The 20,360-nt window shown below is 47.6% G+C and overlaps 8 protein-coding genes across 8 annotated transcripts; 4 read left to right on the top strand and 4 right to left on the bottom strand.

The window, feature by feature from the left end:
- Positions 1–370: 370 nt before the first annotated feature.
- On the top strand, positions 371–1,019 carry ccg-6_1 (Clock-controlled protein; the record flags this gene model as incomplete). The annotated part of the gene is made up of 2 exons (XM_031146456.1): positions 371–544; positions 633–1,019. The coding sequence occupies 2 exons, from the start codon at positions 371–373 to the stop codon at positions 1,017–1,019; spliced, it is 561 nt and encodes a 186-aa protein (XP_031008307.1).
- Positions 1,020–1,686: 667 nt separating this feature from the next.
- LHYA1_G001473 (Zinc-type alcohol dehydrogenase-like protein) lies at positions 1,687–2,842 on the top strand (the record flags this gene model as incomplete). Its single annotated transcript, XM_031146455.1, has 3 exons — positions 1,687–2,203; positions 2,260–2,617; positions 2,668–2,842. 3 exons carry the CDS (start codon positions 1,687–1,689, stop codon positions 2,840–2,842), a joined length of 1,050 nt encoding a protein of 349 aa, XP_031008302.1.
- Positions 2,843–2,859: 17 nt separating this feature from the next.
- LHYA1_G001472 (uncharacterized protein) lies at positions 2,860–3,834 on the bottom strand (the record flags this gene model as incomplete). Its single annotated transcript, XM_031146454.1, has 2 exons — positions 2,860–2,939; positions 2,994–3,834. 2 exons carry the CDS (start codon positions 3,832–3,834, stop codon positions 2,860–2,862), a joined length of 921 nt encoding a protein of 306 aa, XP_031008301.1.
- A 2,402-nt stretch (positions 3,835–6,236) lies between these two features.
- LHYA1_G001471 (Eukaryotic translation initiation factor 5B) lies at positions 6,237–9,576 on the bottom strand (the record flags this gene model as incomplete). The annotated part of the gene is made up of 4 exons (XM_031146453.1): positions 6,237–6,483; positions 6,533–8,532; positions 8,579–9,073; positions 9,130–9,576. The coding sequence occupies 4 exons, from the start codon at positions 9,574–9,576 to the stop codon at positions 6,237–6,239; spliced, it is 3,189 nt and encodes a 1,062-aa protein (XP_031008304.1).
- A 454-nt stretch (positions 9,577–10,030) lies between these two features.
- On the bottom strand, positions 10,031–14,434 carry LHYA1_G001470 (uncharacterized protein; the record flags this gene model as incomplete). Its single annotated transcript, XM_031146452.1, has 4 exons — positions 10,031–12,212; positions 12,261–12,766; positions 12,829–13,983; positions 14,195–14,434. 4 exons carry the CDS (start codon positions 14,432–14,434, stop codon positions 10,031–10,033), a joined length of 4,083 nt encoding a protein of 1,360 aa, XP_031008303.1.
- A 678-nt stretch (positions 14,435–15,112) lies between these two features.
- Positions 15,113–16,463, top strand: Tbc1d20 (TBC1 domain family member 20; the record flags this gene model as incomplete). The annotated part of the gene is made up of 3 exons (XM_031146451.1): positions 15,113–15,323; positions 15,375–15,521; positions 15,583–16,463. Coding segments are annotated over 3 exons (1,239 nt in total), but the record flags the coding sequence as incomplete, so codon positions are not given.
- A 151-nt stretch (positions 16,464–16,614) lies between these two features.
- P2 (Vacuolar protein sorting-associated protein) lies at positions 16,615–18,730 on the bottom strand (the record flags this gene model as incomplete). The annotated part of the gene is made up of 3 exons (XM_031146450.1): positions 16,615–17,757; positions 17,807–18,204; positions 18,256–18,730. 3 exons carry the CDS (start codon positions 18,728–18,730, stop codon positions 16,615–16,617), a joined length of 2,016 nt encoding a protein of 671 aa, XP_031008255.1.
- Positions 18,731–19,185: 455 nt separating this feature from the next.
- ANB1 (Eukaryotic translation initiation factor 5A) lies at positions 19,186–19,917 on the top strand (the record flags this gene model as incomplete). The annotated part of the gene is made up of 4 exons (XM_031146449.1): positions 19,186–19,203; positions 19,345–19,611; positions 19,664–19,796; positions 19,850–19,917. 4 exons carry the CDS (start codon positions 19,186–19,188, stop codon positions 19,915–19,917), a joined length of 486 nt encoding a protein of 161 aa, XP_031008251.1.
- Between the last annotated feature and the right edge of the window lie 443 nt (positions 19,918–20,360).

Here is a 20,360-nt window from a genome sequence, read left to right as displayed (position 1 = left end):
AACTACTAAAACATGACATGAATTGAGTTTAAACAACGCGCGATATCAGGAACGTGGATGCAGATCTGGTGCGATCTAGTCGTTAATAAAGGTGCTGATTGGGCACTAGCTAGTCGAAGCAGTAGTGTTGGTGCATTTGACTAGACTAAACTGTTAGATACTCTTCAACTAAGAAGCTGTGATCCGGGGCCGAGAGGAGGTTCCAAAGGGATGGAAATCTTTAAAACTCCCCCTTCCCTCTCCCATCCTGACCTTTTCTCCTTTCCTGTCAAGCACATCTATCTAAAGATCATTCGCACAGTCTCTCTTTCCAGTCTTCAGACTACTACACTCGTTTTATAAATTAATATTTAATCCCCCCTCCGTCAAGATGAAGTACTCTTTCGCTGCTTTGGCCTTTGCCGCAACTGGTGCAGTGGCCGCTTACAACAACGGCACCGTCTATACGACCGAGATCGTCACTGCTCTCACCACCTACTGCCCAGCTGCCACCGAGATCACCCAAAATGGCGTGACTTACACTATCACTGAAGCCACTACTTTGGTAAGTCCACAAGATGCGAGTTCTTGGTAACACCCAGGAACTCTGCTCTCTGTTCCACAGGGCATGTCCATACTAACGCGTTCGGCAGACCATCACCAACTGTCCCTGCACGGTCATCAACCCAGTGATCCCTACGCCAGTGATCCCTGCGCCAGTGAATCCTGCGCCAATGATTCCTGCACCAGTGATTCCTGCGCCAGTGGCCCCTGTACCAGCTGGCCCAGCTGGCCCCTCCACCGTCCTCTACACAAGCTGCGAATCTTCAGCCACCGCAACTACCGCACCCGTCTTGAAGAACATCCCGGCCAAGGAGAGCACCTTCTACTCGAACCCCCTCACCGTCATCCAGGCCACCGGTGCATCCACGCCAACCGGCGCGACCCCCAGCCAGGCTCTTTTCACAGGCGCTGCTAACGCCAACAAAGTCGGCGTCATGGTCGGTGCCGTTGCTGGTATTGCTGCTTTGGCTCTGTAGAGAGCTCAAGTGGATGCTTCTGTAGGGAGGAGCGTGGGTGTAGATAATTTATGCCTGAGTGAGTGCGGATAAGCATTGGGAGTGGGAATTTGGGAATTTTGATGGCGTTGCTAAAGTCTACTTCATTTGTATATAGTCATGGGGTCAATTGCTGTCCTCGCTGCTGGCTCTTTCCAGATAGTTGTTTAGAAAGTGGTATGGAAACCAATCGGATTTGAAATTATATGTTTTGGTTCATCTGCTCGTGTGTCTGGATTATTCTGCCTACTTCCACAAGTGTGATATTGACTGCACAGTACTACTTTAACTTGTCAGTAGTCACTGCTACACTTGTACTCGATTTCTACAATCCCGTTTCACAAGTTAATATATACTTTACAACGCCTAACGCACGTTTGGGCCTGAAGTAGACCTCTGATAAAGGAGGTGCAACTGGTATATTTTCTGTATTCTGATTGGAATGATGACATCTCGACGCCCTGCGAGATCGGGAAACCCCAATTTATCAGCAACGCCAGACTTGGATCGCCAATTCCTCCATAGATAGTACGTACCTATGCTTTGTATAACAGTAGATGGGTATCTATAAAAACACGTTCAACAATCTTCGACCTCCCGACCTTTATACCTTGCCAATACTGTATTTACCTATTTACGTCGAGAAGCAATGAGCGACGCTAACATCACTACCCGTCGCGCGTATCGCCGAACAGACGACTACACGCCCGGCACGCCAAAGATCGAAATCGTCACCGAGCCTCTGCCTGTCCCACTCTCCGCCACAAAAGTCCTCATCAAAGTCCACGCTGTCGCTCTAAACTACAGAGATGCCAACATTTCCAACGGGGGGAACCCGTGGCCCGTGACGCCACACGGGATCATTGGCAACGATGCTGCCGGAGAAGTCATTGCCGTGGGCGAGCAGGTGAAGACTCTCAAGATCGGCGACAGAGTTGCGCCCAATATTGATACCGAGAATATCACGGGTCGGGAAACTACCCGATCTTGGTTGGCTGCAGATGAAGATGGGGTGTTGGCGGATTATTTGGTTTACGATGAAAGGGTCCTGGGTAAACTCCCGACTTATTTGGATTGGGTACAAGCTAGTATCATGCCATGTGCTGGCGTTACTGCTTGGTCAGCGTTGAAAGGCGCTGAGGTTGGCCAAAGCGTGTTGATCCAAGGTTAGTCTTACAGCACGGATTTACTTGCGATAGTTATCAATTTGACATATTACCAGGCACTGGTGGCGTCGCCATGTTTGCTCTTAAGATTGCTAAAGCAGCAGGTTTGAAAGTGATTCTTAGCTCGTCCAGCGACGAAAAACTTAAGAGCGTTTGCGAGCAGTTCCCAGAGCCGCCGGTGCTGACTGTCAACTATGCCCAAAACACGAATTGGCACGAAGATGTTCTTAAGCATACTAATGGCGTTGGCGTCGACATCGTTGTTGAGATTGGCGGCCCCGGTACGTTGTTGAAGAGTATGAAATGTACACGAAGGGGTGGTATTGTCAGTCAAGTTGGGTATCTTGATCGGAAGAAGTTCGACGATGCGCTAGAGATCCTGCCAATGTTGATTGATAGGAGGATTATCCTTAGGTATGTTTTGTCCTTGGGATTGTCGTATTTCTTGCTAATTTCGGCGATAGAGGTATCAATGGGGGATCAAAAACAGATATGGATGATCTCAGTACCGCTCTGACGGCTACGAGAATCAAATTTGACGATATCATAGATTCAACCTGGACATTTGACAAGGCTGATGAAGCACTTCAATATCTTTGGGAAGGCAAGCAAGTTGGAAAGGTTGTAATTAAGATATAGCAAAAGAAGGAGCCGGCTCAAGACGTGTTGAGGCTCCCAGGCGATCCAAATCGAGTCAGCCAGTCAAATACCTCGATAGCGAATCTTTCAGGCTGATCTAGCATAACTAAATGACCGGCCTCAGGGATAAAAGCAAACTCCTTTACCTTACCATTCAACCTCCCGATTAAATCTTCCACTTTATTTTTCGGAATCCACTGGTCTTGCTCCCCCCACACGATCTTCACATCGCACCTTACACGCCCATAGAAACCGCCCTCCAGCATCTCTGCCACATCTCCATCATCCGCCTGCGCAATCTGACGAACAAAACTCTTCTGTCGTTCACCAGCTTCGCCGCCTATCCAAGGCCGCGCAAGAGCATCCTCCCACCCAGTCTTCAGCACACTCGGATCGTGGACAGCGCTTTGGATCACAGCCCGCACAACTGCTTCGAAGATCCTCGGCGGCAATCTCAAGAAGGACGCCGGCTCTTCTCGCGCGAGCTTGTAGAACCCGTCTCCCCAGGGTAGCACGGCATTGGCATCGACCAGCATCATGGTATCAAACTCACACGCTTCCAACAGATGAGCTCGTAGCACAATTGTGCCAGCTATATCGTGCGCTATGACTGCTGGTGCTGCGTGGTCTGGTTTGCCGTCTAGCTGCACGTGTTTGAGCAGTTCCGCCAGAGCCTTGGCTTGAAATTTCACAGATGTGTCGCCTTGAAATAATTGTATTTCTGGGGAGGTAGTCGCCGTGCTGCTTGGAGCGGAGGGAGCGAATTCTTGTGACTGTCCGTAGCCTGGAAGGTCGTAGATGAGGATTTGATATGAGGGCTTGGCTAGTAGTGCTTTGATGACGGGTTGGAAAACGGCAGAGGACCATGGTGTACCGTGGACAAAGACTAAGGATTTTAATTGTGATTGATTTAATGCCGTGGTGTTAATGGATCCTGCAAGTTTATATCGGATATTCCAGCCTTGGAAGTGGAATGTTGATGGTAGATCCATGGTTTTCATTTCGACTTGAATTGTTCAGTAGTTTCCGGTCCGTCGATAAGTCTGCAGGCGATATAATAATCTAGTATATTAGAACTTTACTTGGACGAGTGCTCTGTTACATCAACCAGTTTTTGGAGATTTGAAATTGACATCATTGATAACGATGGATTGATTGTCAACAATAGGGCGTCGCCTGCTAGTACTAGTAGGTATACTGTGAACTTGTTATTAGTAAGCACATAACATCGTTGCACCCACTATATATACATGCAAATAGAAACCAAAAGGCATCGGTATGGTTGTATTTTGAACAGTTCCCGAGAAGGCGTGCCAGTGCGCCTAAGACTTGAATACTAATGCAGTCCGTTTCTGGACATTACCGGTCTATTTTTAAGCTTGTTCATTTTTTAGTTTGACACCAAAACTTGCAATGTTTGCCCAACTCTAGATTTGGACTTGATTTAATTGGGCTGTTCTTATAAGATAAGACTTAAACACCACTTGACTTGAGTCTAAACTTGAATTTTAGTACTCTCTGATCCGACTAGGGGTTTTGAATCAAGACTAGACCTACCTAAGTTCAAGTCCCAGTTTATAAAGCATAGCCCTAAACTGCCTTGAGATTGGCTTTGGCAAACCTTGACTAAAAGGATAAATGAATAAGATAGGTGCATGATTGCACTTAATTGTATCTCTGCCGGGCGTTCAGATAGCTGGGAAATGGTGTGTATAGATAGAAATGGTGGAGGATGCTCGTTGCCTTAAGGAGTAGACGTAATCTTACGTGGCTTCCTCGAACTCTAGTGTAGGATTTTGCGTTCATTTAGGCAATTGTTTAATGTCTGACTGGGTAGGTAGGTTTCCTGGATTGTAATTTCATCCTGTTTACTCATAGCTTACGCCCTATTAGAAAGGACTCATGCAAAGGTACTCTGGGTAGATTCATACTCCACTTAAAACCCATAATTAGAAGAAGTCGTAAAACAATCAGGAACACTTGCACAAAGGGAGCCTAAGGTTTATAATATAGGCTAGTCCCCGTTAGGTCATGTTTCGCTTCCCTTTTCCTTCCTCTTTTGGGTGGATATTCATTCTGAAGACAGTTCCAGTGATAGCACCTGTCCTCGAAATTGCAGCTGCGCAGCATGTACACGACCACCAAACGCGACAGCAATTAGACTGCGTGCAGCTATCGCGTTCACATGTGCAGTAAAATACTCAAGCATGTTTACCATTCGGAATCGATCGACGTACCTAAAATCCACACTCTAGATCCATTAAACGCCTTTTCCAGACTATAGTTTTACGAAGGGAACTTGTTCAAAAGAGCTAAATACTGCCAGTGCCATGGTGGGCATGCGGTCTTACAGGTTACGTGGTTTTAGAGTCCTGCAAGTGGCTGCTGCCTGCTGCGATTCGTACGTACATAATTGCTTGCGAATGCCGTTTGTTGGTTAAAGAGGCAAGAACGAACGAATGCTGGAGCCTGCTGGTGCAATTTATAGCTAGTGGCTGCGAGCAAACTTTCAGATAGAGCAAGAGGGAAAAAGCCTCTGGTACTAGGATGGTGTGACTGCCTTTAATATGGTTGAAGGAAGTACTAGGCTAATACATTCATTTATCCTAATGTAGTTTAACCTATCCTACTGTTCTGTAAAAACAAAGCTTTGATTGATAGCCAAGTAGTCGAGGCGCTAATATCTTTCCATGGTATTTTTTGAAGATTGCTGAAGAGCAAGGTCCGTTTACAAGACCCATTCAATTGTAAAGGGGTTCTCGCTTAAATATCATAACGATATGGGGATATTTAAAGAGTAAATATGGAGAGAAATGAATGGCCTTGGTATACACTACTTGTTTGTTATAGGGTTGGGATTTAGGATTGTTTTATAATGAACCTGATTTCAAGTTGAAAGCGTGGAAATTAAGGCGCAGTGTAAACGCTACCTAATTCGGGCACCTAATGGTAACTTCTACTTCGTCTTTCAATGAGGTAAATTGGTCGCTGGGTAGATTTGTTTGATATAACACCGTACTGCTTGTGGTTCATCCTAAGGCTCTCTCGCCACTTGTGTTTGGGCTTGGTCTGAGTCCTTTGAATACAAAAAGGGGTTTGGAGGGAAGGGCAGTTGAAGACGTTACATCCACCTTCGAGCACCCCGAGGACATTTCTCGAGATGATATCAATTTCAATGCCCATGAATACGCGAGCTTAAAAAGCGAAATGTTTTCATATTAGTAAATTTAGACTTCCGAGCCATGTCACTCAAAACCAGCAGAGATTTCCAAGTATTTTTCGCATTCCGCCTCCAATGCTCTTTATCTACGCTTTTCGCGAAAACCGTGCAATGCCAAACTACAAATAAGAAACCACCATATCCGTACAACGTTCATTAGCAAACCGTTCCCAATCAAGGGATATCAAACAGAGGCTTTAGTTTTTTGATCAGAAGCCACTCATCATTGCTGACATCGGGTCGATAGAACTCCTTAAGAGTATCAATACTAGCCCTGCTAATCAGCGAATATAACGTGTCTTTCTCCTCGAGGTGACGGCCATAGGTAGGCTGGTGGTTGCCCATTTCGATCTTAACAGCAACGGATGGCTGGCCTTTTTTGCAGATTTGGATTTGCTTGTGGTCACGCTCGATACCGGTACTGTAGTTGTTAGTCAAATGTCAGATCTAGGAATTGAGAGAAAACTTACACTCTGCCTATATTGATGATCTCCTTAACGCCAGTGACTGAGTTTTGCTTTACTGCTGCGATAGGTGTGTGCATTCTGAGATTTCCCTCGACGACATCGACACCCACGACAATTGGACCGGTCTTATTGAACACGGCGACGGGACTCAAGACGCAAGGGAAGACGGCAAGAAGCTTGGACTCCTCTTTCTTCTTCTCAGCAATGATAGACATATGCTTGGTGAAGGCGTCGAACAGATGGTAGATGATATCCGCAGTGAAGATCTTAATGCCCTGGTCGTCTGCGTACGCTTGTGCTTCCTTGTCGATCTTGACGTCGAAGCAAAGCATGACTGCATACTCTTTGTTCTTCTCGAGCATGGTACCGCAGTTCATGACATCTCTCTTGTAGACTGGGCCAATTCCTACATTTGCCACAGGAATCTTTGAAGATTTCAAGAAATCCAAAAGAGCTTCCAAGGATCCAAGAGTCGAGGCCTGAACTGTAACACCACGTCCTGACTTCTCCACTCGGCTGAAGAGAGCACCAAGATCAGCCTCAATTTCATCTTCGATGTCAGATTGGTCATCGTCAGGACCAATGACCATCAACCTTGAACCTGCAATTGCACCTTCAAGGCCTGGAGCACTGATCTTGACACCAAGGGCGGCCTTGACCTCTTTGTTATGCACGTATGCAGATTTCAGACGCAGCTCCTTCAAAGGCGCTGGAGTCAACAATGCTCGGACGTTGGTTGTAATCGCACCGTCAACTCCGCATAGACAGATTTTGTCACCTTCTCGCAGAATACCATTTGAGAGGATGACATCAATTGTCATACCGAAACCTTCAATAGCCTTAACTTCTAAGACTGTGCATTGGACCTCGGAAAGATACATTAGTGATCCAACCATTCTCTCCTGTGTCAATTGGAGGATGAGCTTGAGCATGTCTGGAATACCCTCTCCAGTATGAGCTGATGTGGGCACTAAAGACACGAACTTGGCCATTGATTTGTTCTCATAGTAAAGCTCGGAGTTGAATCCTTGCTCAGCAAAGGCGACCTTGGTATCGTCCAATCGCTTAGCAAACTCGTTCTGCACGCCCTTGTTCTGTAAAGCCAGACTCTCTTGGAAGCCGTTATTTTCCACTTTCTTCCATCCGTAGAGACGATCGATCTTGTTTAATGCGACAATGAAGGGTGTCTTTCTGTCTCGAAGCAGCTTCATAGACTCCAGAGTTTGAGGTTCCAGTCCGTGCATAATATCAACCACAAGAATGGCAATATTACATAGGGAAGAACCTCGAGACCGCAGATTCGAGAAAGATTCGTGACCAGGGGTATCTATGACCAGTAAACCAGGGACCTTGAAATCAAAGCTGTTGTCTTTGTTGATGACTGCAGTTTTCTGTCTGATAGCATCGACTGGGAAGTACGTAGCACCAATTTGTTGGGTGATACCTCCAGCTTCTCCTTCCTGTACATTTGTTTGTCGGATTTTGTCCAACAGCTTAGTCTTTCCGGTATCGACGTGGCCAAGAATACAGCAGATGGGCGAACGCAAATTATCCGCTGATCGAGCAGCCATAGCTGCTTCGTGCGCCTTTTCGCGTCGGTCCAATGCCTCTTTCTTCCTTTGAGCTGCAGCGGCTTGGGCAGCGGTGGCCTCTTCATCTTCTGACGATTCTTCTGACTCTGACTCAGATTCAGAATCCTCTTCCACGTTGTCTCGGATGGGTAACGACTTGCTTCCTGCTTTGCCATTCTCTGCAGAAGCCTTCTTAGCAGCAGCCTTCTCTCTTTCCTCATCCGAGTCGGCATCCCAGCTCTCCTTCAAGTCGTCTTCGCTCTCGGCAGCGGCAACCTCCCAGTCTTCTAGGTCGCTATCATCCTGTGCCTCCTTGGCGGCTGCTGCTTCAGCGGCTGCTTTATCGGCCTTTACTTTGGCCTCAGCGGCAATTTTTTCGGCTTCTTGTCGTGACCGTTCGGCAGCTTCTGCAAGGGCTCTCTCCTCCTCAGCCTACTGAATGTTAGCTTTGCCAATGCATAGCCTTCTTGAAACATACCTTTATCTCTTCTGGGTTCTTCCTACCGCCTTTCTTTTTTCTGTTGTCATAAACAGGTTTCTTCTTTTCTCCGCTTTCATTCGATCCGACTTTAACTCCAGCAGCAATCATTTGCTTCAGCTTCATCTCATTCTTAAGCTTCTCTTCTCGCTGGGCCTTGGTCAGGTATGTGCCATCTTTCTTCTGTTGCTCGATCTTCTCCTTCTCCTTCTGCCTTTTCAAGACCTTAGCCTCCTCCCTCTGCTTCAACTCTTCAGCCTCCCTCCGCTCCTCTTCTTCAATCCGCGCCTTTTCCTCAGCCGCAATTCTTGCCTTCTCTGCTTCTCTTCGCTTGAGCTCTTCTTGTTGTGCCTGGAGCTTTGCAAGGGCTGGAGGTAACTTCTTGCCTTTGCCACCAGCTGCGGGCTTGGAGGCGGTTTCTTCGACTTTGGTATCTGCGACTGGCTTTGCGGCCTCGGGGGCTTTAGTTGGAGCTGTAGTCTTTTTCTTCGCGGCCTGTGCATAATCTTGTCAGTAAATAGATATCATCCGCTACATGAAACGAATCTCACATTCTCCTTTTTTCGTTGCTTCTCACGCTCCTTCTTTAATTTCTCCTTCTGAGCCTTCGTAAGAACCTTTCCATCAGCACCCCTCTCGTCATCCTCGCCTTCATCATTCGCGAGCTTTGCAGGCGCGTTCTTGCCCTTGCCCTTCTTATCTGGTAGCGCGAACTCGTCGTCTATCGACGCCTCAACGGGTGCCTTCTCGGTGAGATCGGATTCTTCTGCGCCAGGTGGATCTTCGCCTTCGACAAAATCTTCTGCTTGCTTGCCCTTCTTCTTCTTCTGCTTCTTCCGCAACATAGCCATTAATCCGCCCGCGGGGAACTCCTCCTCCGCGTCTGCCTCAGCCGGAGCATCATCCTTTGTCTCTGGAGCGGCTGCATCTTTGGGTGCATCCCCTAATTCCGACTCCCAATCATCGGCCTTCTTATTGTTCTTCTTCTTGGGTGCCATTGCGAGTACGTTATTGTCGTATCTGAGAAGGTGGCCTAGATTGTCGTTGATGGTCGTGGCGTAGTTTCTTCGCACGTCTTGAAAGTTGCAAAATTGCGGGGTCGAGAAAGTGTGCGGGCGGGCATCCACCGGCGATTGCAATCAATAAGCGAGCAAGCTGGGAGTCAAGCCCCTACTCCAACCTAACCCCTTCTTAACCCCTTTATTTCCTATATTGACTAGAGAATTATAATTCCGAGGTTACGAGTCACATCTAAACACTTCTGTCCAATTTGCACCAATGACAAAATGAATGGAATACTCATTGGTCACTTTTAATTACGATAGGCCCTCGTCTTCAAGCTTACTCGCTGTCATACATCATATAAGTCGTCAACTCCGTGAGTCACAATCCTAATCGACTAAAGCTTCCTGTACACACTAACACTAAAGACGCCGTTACAGGAGTTTCATCCTACAGTACAGGGCGTAGATAGAATGCTAGATCTGTGTATGCCTGCTCCACGTAGGCAGCAGCATCAGCATGCTCGTCCAACTTCCCTTCATGCAGTTCTTGAAGCAGCTCACAGAACTTGGGGAATATCTCGGCCGCTTCCCCAGTTTCCTCACCAAGACGCAGGAGTCCCTCGAGATTTCTCTCTGCTAGACAACGCTTTAGGATATCACCATCCACGTGCATCATCAGCTTCGGTGCGCTCAGAGGCTCCAAGGGAAGAGGTTCATCTTTGTAGGTAAACTCGCAGACTTTTGGTGATCGTATCGCAAGGTTGATGAAGAACCTCAGGAACCTCCACTCTGTAAATTCAAGGATGGTGTGTTGACTCAGTGATCCGTCAATCGACAAGCCTAGAAACTCGGAGCGATGGGCAGATCTTGGGATATTTTCATGACCTGCACTGTCTCCGGCAATGGATATAGTACTCATACTGCTAGAAGTCCAGCATGGATCCCAAAGCGGGCGGCACCTTCCTGGACGGAACTTGAGAACCGAATGTGAAAGATCCGCCTCGAAAACTGTCTCGAGAGTATCTGCTTTCGTGTCCTGAGTAGCCCACAATCCAACTACAGAACAGTGCTTGTCTGAGACTAGATGAATGGGGCGTCCTAAGGGCCGATCAACACTTGCGTGGTGTAAAGTATTGCGGGTAATTTGATCACCATGCGTACGAGTGATTTTTGCACCTCTGGCATCATCCAAGACCAATTTGAGGACCTCCAGTGAATGACTATTAGTTAGGGCATATATGATACCGTTATCGTATGAAATTGCTGTGGCTGGTGATGGGAGTTCGTATTCTGCTATGCGCTGAAACTTTTTCTCCTTAATATCAAGTGTATCGCAAAGGAGCTTATTTCCTGAACACCAGAGTAGACCCTCTGGAGTTCCAGTCACCGAATATATTGGTTCTGATCCTGGAAGTTTGAATTGATACTTGGTCCAAAAACATATATTTCGCCCCGTTTCAATGTCAGTTCTCGTAGTTACGACTAAAAGTCGCCCGGAACTGGTAGCAACAATGACGTGGTTCCAAGTTTTCTTTTCTTTGGTAAACGACCATTCGAGAAGATGATATATTCTGTCCCCAGTTCTGCCAAGACCGCTGATGAAATCTGCTGGTCCGGAGTCGCTCTTAAGCCAAGGCGCTGATAGATCTTCGCCAGTGCGTGGGTCGATGAATAGAAGGGCTGTCTTGTTATTCACAATTGCGCCTACAATAAGGAGACCCAGATTGTGAGAGTACAATACACGCGTTGGGGTGCCTCCGACAGATATGTGGCGAGGAACAGATTTTGGCTGAGTACTGAAAGCAGCCATAAGAAGCTGATTACCAGCCACGAGAAGAAGCCCGCCATCCGCACCCCCAGACGAGCTTGGCCTTAGCCTCGCTATTGAACTTATATCCGGCTGCTGAAGTCCCGGCTTCGTGGCATCGGTAAGCCAGACTTGATTGATGGCCCAGCGTGGGCTCCGTTGCCTACTACTAGGCGGCAGTACTGAACGATCAGAAGCCAAAACGAAGGTATTTGAGTCGCAGCTCACGAAAAACATTTCTCCAGAATGTGGCTGCACGTCTCTTTTAACAATCGTTTGACTCACACCAAAGCGATCACATCGAGAGCTTGTGATCTGGAAAGTGCTCTCGCTGACATCCATTGTGAGCAAGTACCCATTTCGTGTTCCACAAAGAACGGTGACTATTCCGGGTATCCTATAAGCCACCGAAATACTGACGAATGCTTCGAGCCGAATGTCGTCCACATACGTGGACGGGATCTTTAATTCTTCGCGATTTGTGATCTTGATAGCTTCAAATATCAGGATTATCGAGTCGTCATGCACTTCTGTAATGATAGCATACAGGTCTTGCACAATTTGACAGATTGCAAGACTAGTAACCTGAGATGAGTACTTGCCAAGAGTTCGTACGTTTGTTTCAGGTTCAATTTCAGACATACTATCGGTCTCCATATAAACTTCTTTTTGTTCCAGGATTTGGAGATAGACTGAGTTATCGAGACGTGATGTGAACAGAACCAGATTTTCGTGGATGAGGGCCTTTTCTATTGCTGGACCATGACCAACAACAATGCTGTCTTCACGAATCCTTAGGATTTCATCTTTCTCGTGGACGTGGCTATTAATTGTTAGCTCAAACGACATCATGCCTATGTGAGATACCTACACTTGCGATCCATTCATCAATACTATGGTCTGCTCGGTCACCTGTATCGTGAAGCTCCTGTGCATGTTTGCAGCGATAGTTCGATACCTCAGATCAAACTTGGTGTCTTCTTGCTCAAGATTGTCTATGTTCCTGGCGTCACCAGAGAGCTGAAGTACTGCGGAGTGGTCACTAAGTGAGAGAAGGAAAAGAGAGACGTCGTCGTCGTCGTCGTCCAACGAGTCGAAGGTTGGGCATAGAACCCAGGCCTCCATGATAGGAATTTGATAGTCCATTTCCAATCCGAGTTTTGCTTCCAAACCATAGCGAAATTCGGTGATGACACCCTTGGACCCCTTTCCAGCACAAGCATAAATTTTGTCTGGCCGCGGAGTTGTGTTTCTTTTGCGACGACCCCGTCCGTCCAAGGAGGCTTGATCATCAGCAGCATACGTCGTTATGAAGTCGGGCGCTGGAGACCAGTTTTGAATTGGTTCAATGAACGCGGGGGCCTGTCGGGCTCGAATCTGATACGGCATTAATGATTGGACTACCAAAGAAGCCCCAATAAAAGGTCATATGCACTTACGAGATAGGTCCCACCGGAACACGAATCCCCTCCTGTAATGAGCATGTCGCCCGTTTGACTACCAGCAGCAAGGAAGAAGTCGAGACTTGCTAGTGCTGTACCACAATTGTTTTCTAACTGGCCAATGGTCATGTCTGCTCCAATAATTTCCTCAATATTGGAATCGATCTCAAGGATTTTGACAACGCCATCTTCTCTCACAATGTAGATATCGTCACGATGCTCGGTAAATGCCCTCCGTCGCGCTGGTCTCGTCCATGAGGTCCATAATGGAATACCTCTCCCATGATACAGGTTGGTTGGAGGGTCATTGGCGTGACAAAAGTCAAAGAATTTGGGATAGCCTTCAAGAATACCTGTAGCGACAGTCATGAATGTATCGTAGATGAGGACGAAAGAGGATCTGACAGTCAACGGAATGAGCAACAGTGGCATCTGGTGCTCCTTCGTTAGGAGGTGGCCCCTCTGGTTACCAGGACGAACGTTCGCCAGCTCATTTCCAGTCTCCCATTCATAGCGCAGAATCCGCGTTCTGCCTTTCGCAACCACCAACACTATCAAAATAATATGTGTATCGTCACCAGCGCAAGGATACAAGAATTCCATTTTGAGGATGATTCCCTGTACGATAAAGCAACTCTTGGATTTGACTGGCTGTAAAGAGGAGCCTTGTATGTGCTGTCTTGACAGCTCCTCCTGGGAGTGTAATGCGTAGATAGCGAATATGTGCTCTGAGCACCCCACAGCCATATACCGGGAGCTAGGGTCAACAGCGAGATGCATGCCTGGTTGTAGCCCTAACATCGCTTTCGTCACTCGGTGTCTGCTGGAGACAAATTCCAGTTTCCCCGCCTCTGATTGACGTAGGCTCAAGAATACAGTGTCTCCTGTGTCCAATTGTAGAATGATGGACTGTGTTGACAATGGAAACCTGGTATGTTGACCGTTCTGATAATCATCTTCAGCATGTATGCCCACATCTCCGTCCTCGTCCTCGATCTGAGTACCAGGGAATTTTTTATTCCACTCTTTATCAACTGCGTTCGTTGGTCCAAATACACGAGCATTTCGAATACGGGCTCCAAAGTTCTCCTTTCGAATAACATCCCAGAGCTGCCTATCTGGGCGGAGTTCTCTGATTTGAACAAAATCATCCTGAAAACATTAGTTTCTTAATCCCGGATCAGTATTGACCGAGACGACAAGGCATAGTTAGTTCTGCAGACATGACTTGGGCGACAAATGAGGGTACGGCCCTGTAAACGACGGGGAGGTTCACAGCTCAAGGAACAGAAATAGGAAATATGATTACTGTGACAATCAAACAGAAAAACAGAAAAACAGAACAGTAGAGAAAAACTCTTACCCCGATGAAAGCAACATCGTTTCTTTCCGGATGCCTGAGAGTGGCCGGCAGAATCCAATGCACTAGTGGACTGCGAATAACGGTCTGCGTCAAGAGTCCAAGAGTTGGAGCTCTCTCAATGTCCAGATCACGTATATTCGTCTCTTTGCTCTCTTGATCAAAGTGTTTCAGAACGGTGTTGATGTCCAGAGTGCGAGTGGTCCACTCTCCATTTACCAAGGTGTTGGTCTCGAAGGCCATAGTGGCGAATCAAGTCACACCGATTCTATGAAAGAACGGAGGGAAGGCTCAATGAGCGTCAGGGCACAACGGTGACACCAGCTGGAACGGGTGGACCCTGTGTTGGAGGTGGGAAGTCCAGCGAGTCGGGAAAGCTCGATAGTGGGGGGGGGGGGTGGTGGTGGTGATGATGATAGCTTGGGAGGAGGCTTCCTGAGCCAAAGGAGGCCTCGCGCTATAGATAGGAGGGTAATGAGGCCAGTAAGACCAGCAGCCTTGCTTGATGATGATGTTCCACGATGATCTTGCGGTTGCCTCTTAAGGTACAGTACAGAGTAGTAGGTAGCCTTGTCACCACAAGGCTGTGGATCTCTGCCGAATGAACGCTGAACCTGGAGACTGAAGTAAACAAATCGGGAAACTCTCGTCGTCAAGAAGACATTGTTGACAACTGATGCTCTCCGGAATATCGTGAACACCAGTCAGCAAACATACTTCGATGAGGGGTCGTTGCAGACCTGACATATCATTTCATGGCTTGCACATGGATGACGCTGCACGAACACATTTCCAGCCTTTCTAGCGCGTTTTACAGTAACAACGACCAGGCCAGGAAAGAGCATTTGCCGGAATCATAAATTCTTCTTGTCTCTCAGTACCTCCCTTCGCGTCAGACTGCGATGATAACCACGCGTTTAGGCTTCTGTCCTAGATATGGAGTCTGATGGAAAGGTCGCAGAGGAGTATGAAAAGAAACCTACCATATTACGGACCTCGTCTCAACAACAGAAGCACAATGCAAAGGCCGCGAAGATCCTCGAAGCATGCAAATGGAAGGATATTCATACGCTGAAGGCTCTGGCAACATCTGAAGGTGGACTGCTCTCTGACGACCTTCGATGCCAGGCATGTCCGTACGACCGACAGACCTCCCTGAACCAAGACTGACTTTCAATCGCAGGGCCATTACTTCTCGGATACCCGAGTCACGACAACGATGTAGAGTCGGAGACTGAGGAGCGCGAGATCTGGAAAAGGCTACCAAAACATCGAGACGAGGATCAGGTTCAGTTGGATGTGAACAGGTCTTTTATATACTATCCCAACGGTAAGTCTTGAATTGCTTTTATTGGCACATATCACATAGAAACTGACACCGTTTCGCACAGACCAGTCCGTGAAAGATCTTAACCGTCGAAAGGAGGAGCTCTCGGACCTGATTACAGAAGTCCTGCGCCGCCAACCATATCTCTGCTACTTCCAAGGCTACCATGACATCTGCCAGGTATTTCTTCTGGTCCTGGAACACAGAGATCGCTCGGCGGCCGTAGCACGCCTCTCAACTCTGCGTATTCGAGACTTTATGTTACCAACACTTGCTCCAGCCCTAGCTCAACTGCGTCTCATCCCAGCCATTTTATACGCCGTGGATCCAAAACTCTGCAACCATCTTTCCCAAACCCAGCCATTTTTCGCTCTATCTGGAACGCTAACAATGTATGCCCACGATATCCAGGAATATGGGGACATAGCTCGACTGTTCGATGTATTTCTCGCACGCGAAGCTGTTCTCTCAGTATATATGTTTGCTCAGATTGTTCTCCAGCGCTCGGATGAGCTTTTTGAAACCCCGGCAGATGAGCCGGAAATGCTTCATTCGATTCTGTCCAAGCTGCCGAAGCCACTGGATCTTGAGGCGCTGATACAGAATACTGCGAAGCTATTTGAGCAACACCCACCTGAGAAACTGAGTTTATGGCGATCGATCTCGAACTCTAGTGTGCTGAAAACAGCGCGCTGGGAAGACCAGACGGTGAACCAGACCTTGAAAGATGGTGAAATATTTTTCAATAAGCAGGTTCAGGAATTAGAGTGGGCGGATCGACGTGATAGGGTTTTCAAGGTGGTTTGGAAGTATCGGAGACCAGCTGGGACTATTGGGCTCGCTGTATTAGTAGGGGTTTTGTCATTCTGGATACGAAAATCTTCAGGACCATCTGGGACCCTCGGGGCGTTTTGGAGACAATGGACTGGCTACCGGGGCCATTAAATATCAGTCAGTGCATTTGGCTTGGGACGGGCACAGAACCAAGGCCGCAAAAATGGGACACAGTCCACAATGTCTCAATATTTGTAGGGTATTTTACAGGAGTCATCACTTAGATTTCATATCTGTATTTATAACATAAGGCTCCGCAGCCTCATGCACCTTCTCCAAACGCCCTCTTAAGTTCCTCAAAATGCTCCTGTTGATCCAGCGCCAGCTTGCCCTCAAGATCCCCGATGATGGTCAGAATCAAAGAATAGTTATTATAAAGGAACCTCTCCCTTTTTCTCGAGTCCCCAATATTCTTACTTGTCTTCGTCAGGAACGCCTCTATTTCACTGCGGAGTCTTATCAAGCTCGCAGAGACAGGCTCATCGTCCCCTGCTTCGGCACTCAGGGTTAGAATACCCTGAATGAACTGTGCAAAACGCTGTGTCGTAAAATGCGGGGCGGCTGACTGCTTCGCCTGCTCCGAGGCGGAGGGTTTGCGACTTGAAATGCTGTTTGTGACAGATCGGACTGAGTCGCAATGCTGGTCCATTATCTGTTGGAAGCGAGGCCATAGCAGCATGCTGGTTCCGTTGATATAACCATCTACAGCCGGTATTTTCCGGCGTTGAAGCTCGAATGCGAAATGCTGGTTCAGTCTCACACATAAAAGGAGACCTAAACAGTCATATGACTCATTGACGAGTGATTTTGTCAGGGTCTGACCTAGAGCAAAAGTCGGCTGGAAAATAAACTTGAAGTGCTTTGATATCGTAGAGTACGAGAGTGCGGGTGAAAAGAAGGTAGTTAGGAAGGAGTACTCTGCAGAGGCATTGTCCACGAGAGCCAAATTAAAATTTCGAAATGGAAATTCGAGATAATGTGTAGTTTTATCTTCCTCCGCCAGGAAAGATGACAATGCCGTTTGATTTGATGTCTTCAAGAGGTCGATTCGACGACCTAGGTTGAAAGCATCATGTGGTGGGCCCGTAATTTTCGGCGCAGATAGGATTGTCGTTTTCCGAGTCCCATCATCCTGGCCCAAAACATCATGCTTGTCCAGTATGTGAAGTTTGACCTTCTCCAATGCCTTTTGATAGCGAGTAAATTGATTCAAAAAGTACCATCGCATAGTATTCATGTATGCTTGACCAATCTCTTCAGCGAGCTGAGGGTGGTGTTTGTGTAAGAACCCATAGAGGTCCTTATATCTGATGAAGTGCTGCTGCTGTATAATCTGAGCATTTATGTTTGGTGATCGTAGGGCTTTAATTTGCTGCACCAAAAAGTCTCTAATTCTCTCCAGGGCCTATAAAGGGATTAATAGTCTGAGCGGAAAGAGGTGGGTTTCAACTGACCTTGTTTATGAGATTCTCTAGCAATGGCTTGAGATCACTAACACCTTTCACATTTTTATGCTCCTTCGACTTTGAATCCATTGCTTTCGATCGTTTCTCAACTTCTGCCAATGCTCTCACCCAGGCCTCATCAATGCTACCGTCCACTATTTTTCTGACGACCGCAGGAGAAACACTGATTTCCTCCACGAAGGGTCCCAAGCCATTCTCAACCACTTTGCGATTCTCCAACCGTACACTGAGTGCTGTAGACCGGGCTTGTAGAGTTTCGATTTCCGTGGAGACTGCCGCAAGATCATTTTGGAAGCTCGTTAAATTGATCTCAACCGAATTCAGCACGTCATCGCAGGCACGAATGGATTTATGCAGGTCTTCGAACTTGTCTTTGTCATTCTCAACTAGTATATACTATCAGTAACTATGCAAAACGAACATGCGATTGGACATACACTCTTCGGTAGTCTGCGAAGTATATACATGCTCCTCTTTGGCATTCGAGGACTGGCTTTCCACTATCTCTCGCAAACTTAAGCCATCGAAGTCGAGCTCAGCCTCGTAGTCGTAGTCCCCTAAGTTATTGTTTGTGGAAGTTCCATTGGTAGCTTTCGAGGATACCTTTTTCTTCCCTTCGGAACCCAGAAGCCTCTCCAGTACTTGTAGGGGATCCGGTGCATTCACCGCTGTGGCCGACTGTTTGAGCCCAGATCCATTCGGCCGCCGCGACGAAGACAACAAAGACGTTGTAGAATCATTGGAGATCAGGGACAGGGACGATGACCGCGGGTTGAAAGGCGGTCTTTGAGCCGCAGAAGGGGGCGCTAGATAGCTAGGCCTCCTGGGGGCAGGAGAATAGGATCTGTTTGCAGGCGGGGGTGGAGAGCCAGAGGGTGTTGCAGCAGGCGTCGAACGCCCCGAGAGCCACATGTCCTCCTCTTCTTCCCAGTAGCATCAAGTCTAGCTTGGTTATGTGGTTCCAATTGCCCGTACAATCATGATCGGCGCGACGTTTCTGCTGTTTTCAAGGTGCAGACCGGATGATTTATCCAGTTCCTCGAAAAGTAATGTAAATATTTGGTACCGGAGAAGGTGTTATAGCTCGAGCGATCAAGGCCTAGCTACCTACCCGCCCGCTGAGGATTCATCGGCCAATGGCGGCTGTAGAACGTAAGCGGCTTAGTCTGGCCATCCGCCCACATTCAAGCGAATGAAGGTATTTCTTTCAATTCTATCTCAAACTTGTAGAGCCCTCCCTCCTCTTCGATCCCCCACCAACACCACCATAATCATCTTTCATTTCGTTTTGTCGTTGCTTGTCGTCGACTTCACCACAGCGCCCCCCTTCTACACTCAGTTCACCACCACTTGCGCCTCTAGTCATCATGGCGGACGACGCTCAGGTAAGAAAACACCCCGCACGCGCCCCACCACTCCTTGCAGCGCATCTCGAGTATTTCCATTTGGGTATCGCATCACCTTTTGGATCGCCACAATATCTGCCTCTCCGCAAGACAATTCGCTGACTGAGCGCCAACTAACAGCATGAACACACCTTCGACTCGGCCGATGCCGGCGCGTCCACCACCTTTCCCATGCAATGTTCTGCCTTGAGAAAAAACGGATTCGTCTGCATCAAGAACCGCCCCTGCAAGATCGTCGACATGTCTACCTCCAAGACTGGCAAGCACGGTCACGCAAAGGTCCATCTTGTTGCCATCGATATCTTCACCGGCAAGAAGCTCGAAGAACTCTGCCCATCCACCCACAACATGGATGTCCCCAACGTCATCCGAAAGGAATACCAGTTGGTAGGTTCATGCCCCCATATGATTACAAACGGTCTTCTGACTCTACATCTAGCTCGATGTTTCTGATGACGGTTTCCTCTCCTTGATGGCCGATGATGGCGAGACCAAGGATGATGTTAAGGTTCCCGATGGAGAGGTTGGAGAGAAGATTGACAAGCTGTTTACCACTGAGGAGAAGGATACCAGTAATTTGCCACTTGAAATAAACTTGGAACCTCACACTGACACTGAATTATAGACGTCATCGTTCTTACTGCCATGGGTGAGCAGTGTGCCATTGAAGCTAAGGAGGCTCCTCGCGGTTAGATATCACCAACTCGACACTCCACGGCATCGACCTTGTCAGCAATGGCATTCCCACTTCGTGTGCAGGCCGTTGGATCTGGAGGATATGCTATTGCGGTGTATTCTTTAGAGATTTTGGTACTTGCATTCTAATGGTCGTTGCGTAGGAAGACGCTATCTGGACAACTTCTATCACTGGTTATGTCTCTCGGGCTTCGCACAGCATCATGTTTTCTTTTGTTACACTTGATACTACCTTGATCACAACTGGCCGGCGTAGTCAAAAAGTGGACTTACGGGAGGTGCAAGAACATCTCAGTAGAAATCGAAATCGAAGGTTTCTTGATTACGTTATTGCTATAATGAATGTGAAAAATGTGATCAGTATTTGGAGGTGAGGACTCAATCGCAAGTACTAAATCAGAAGACATTAAGAGTCTTACTTGAAACTTAAGCACAAATGA

Source organism: Lachnellula hyalina, assembly GCF_007821495.1.
Source record: "Lachnellula hyalina strain CBS 185.66 chromosome Unknown contig00017, whole genome shotgun sequence".
NCBI classification, from domain to species: Eukaryota; Fungi; Ascomycota; class Leotiomycetes; order Helotiales; family Lachnaceae; genus Lachnellula; species Lachnellula hyalina.
This window is presented reverse-complemented; position numbering and strand designations above follow the sequence as displayed.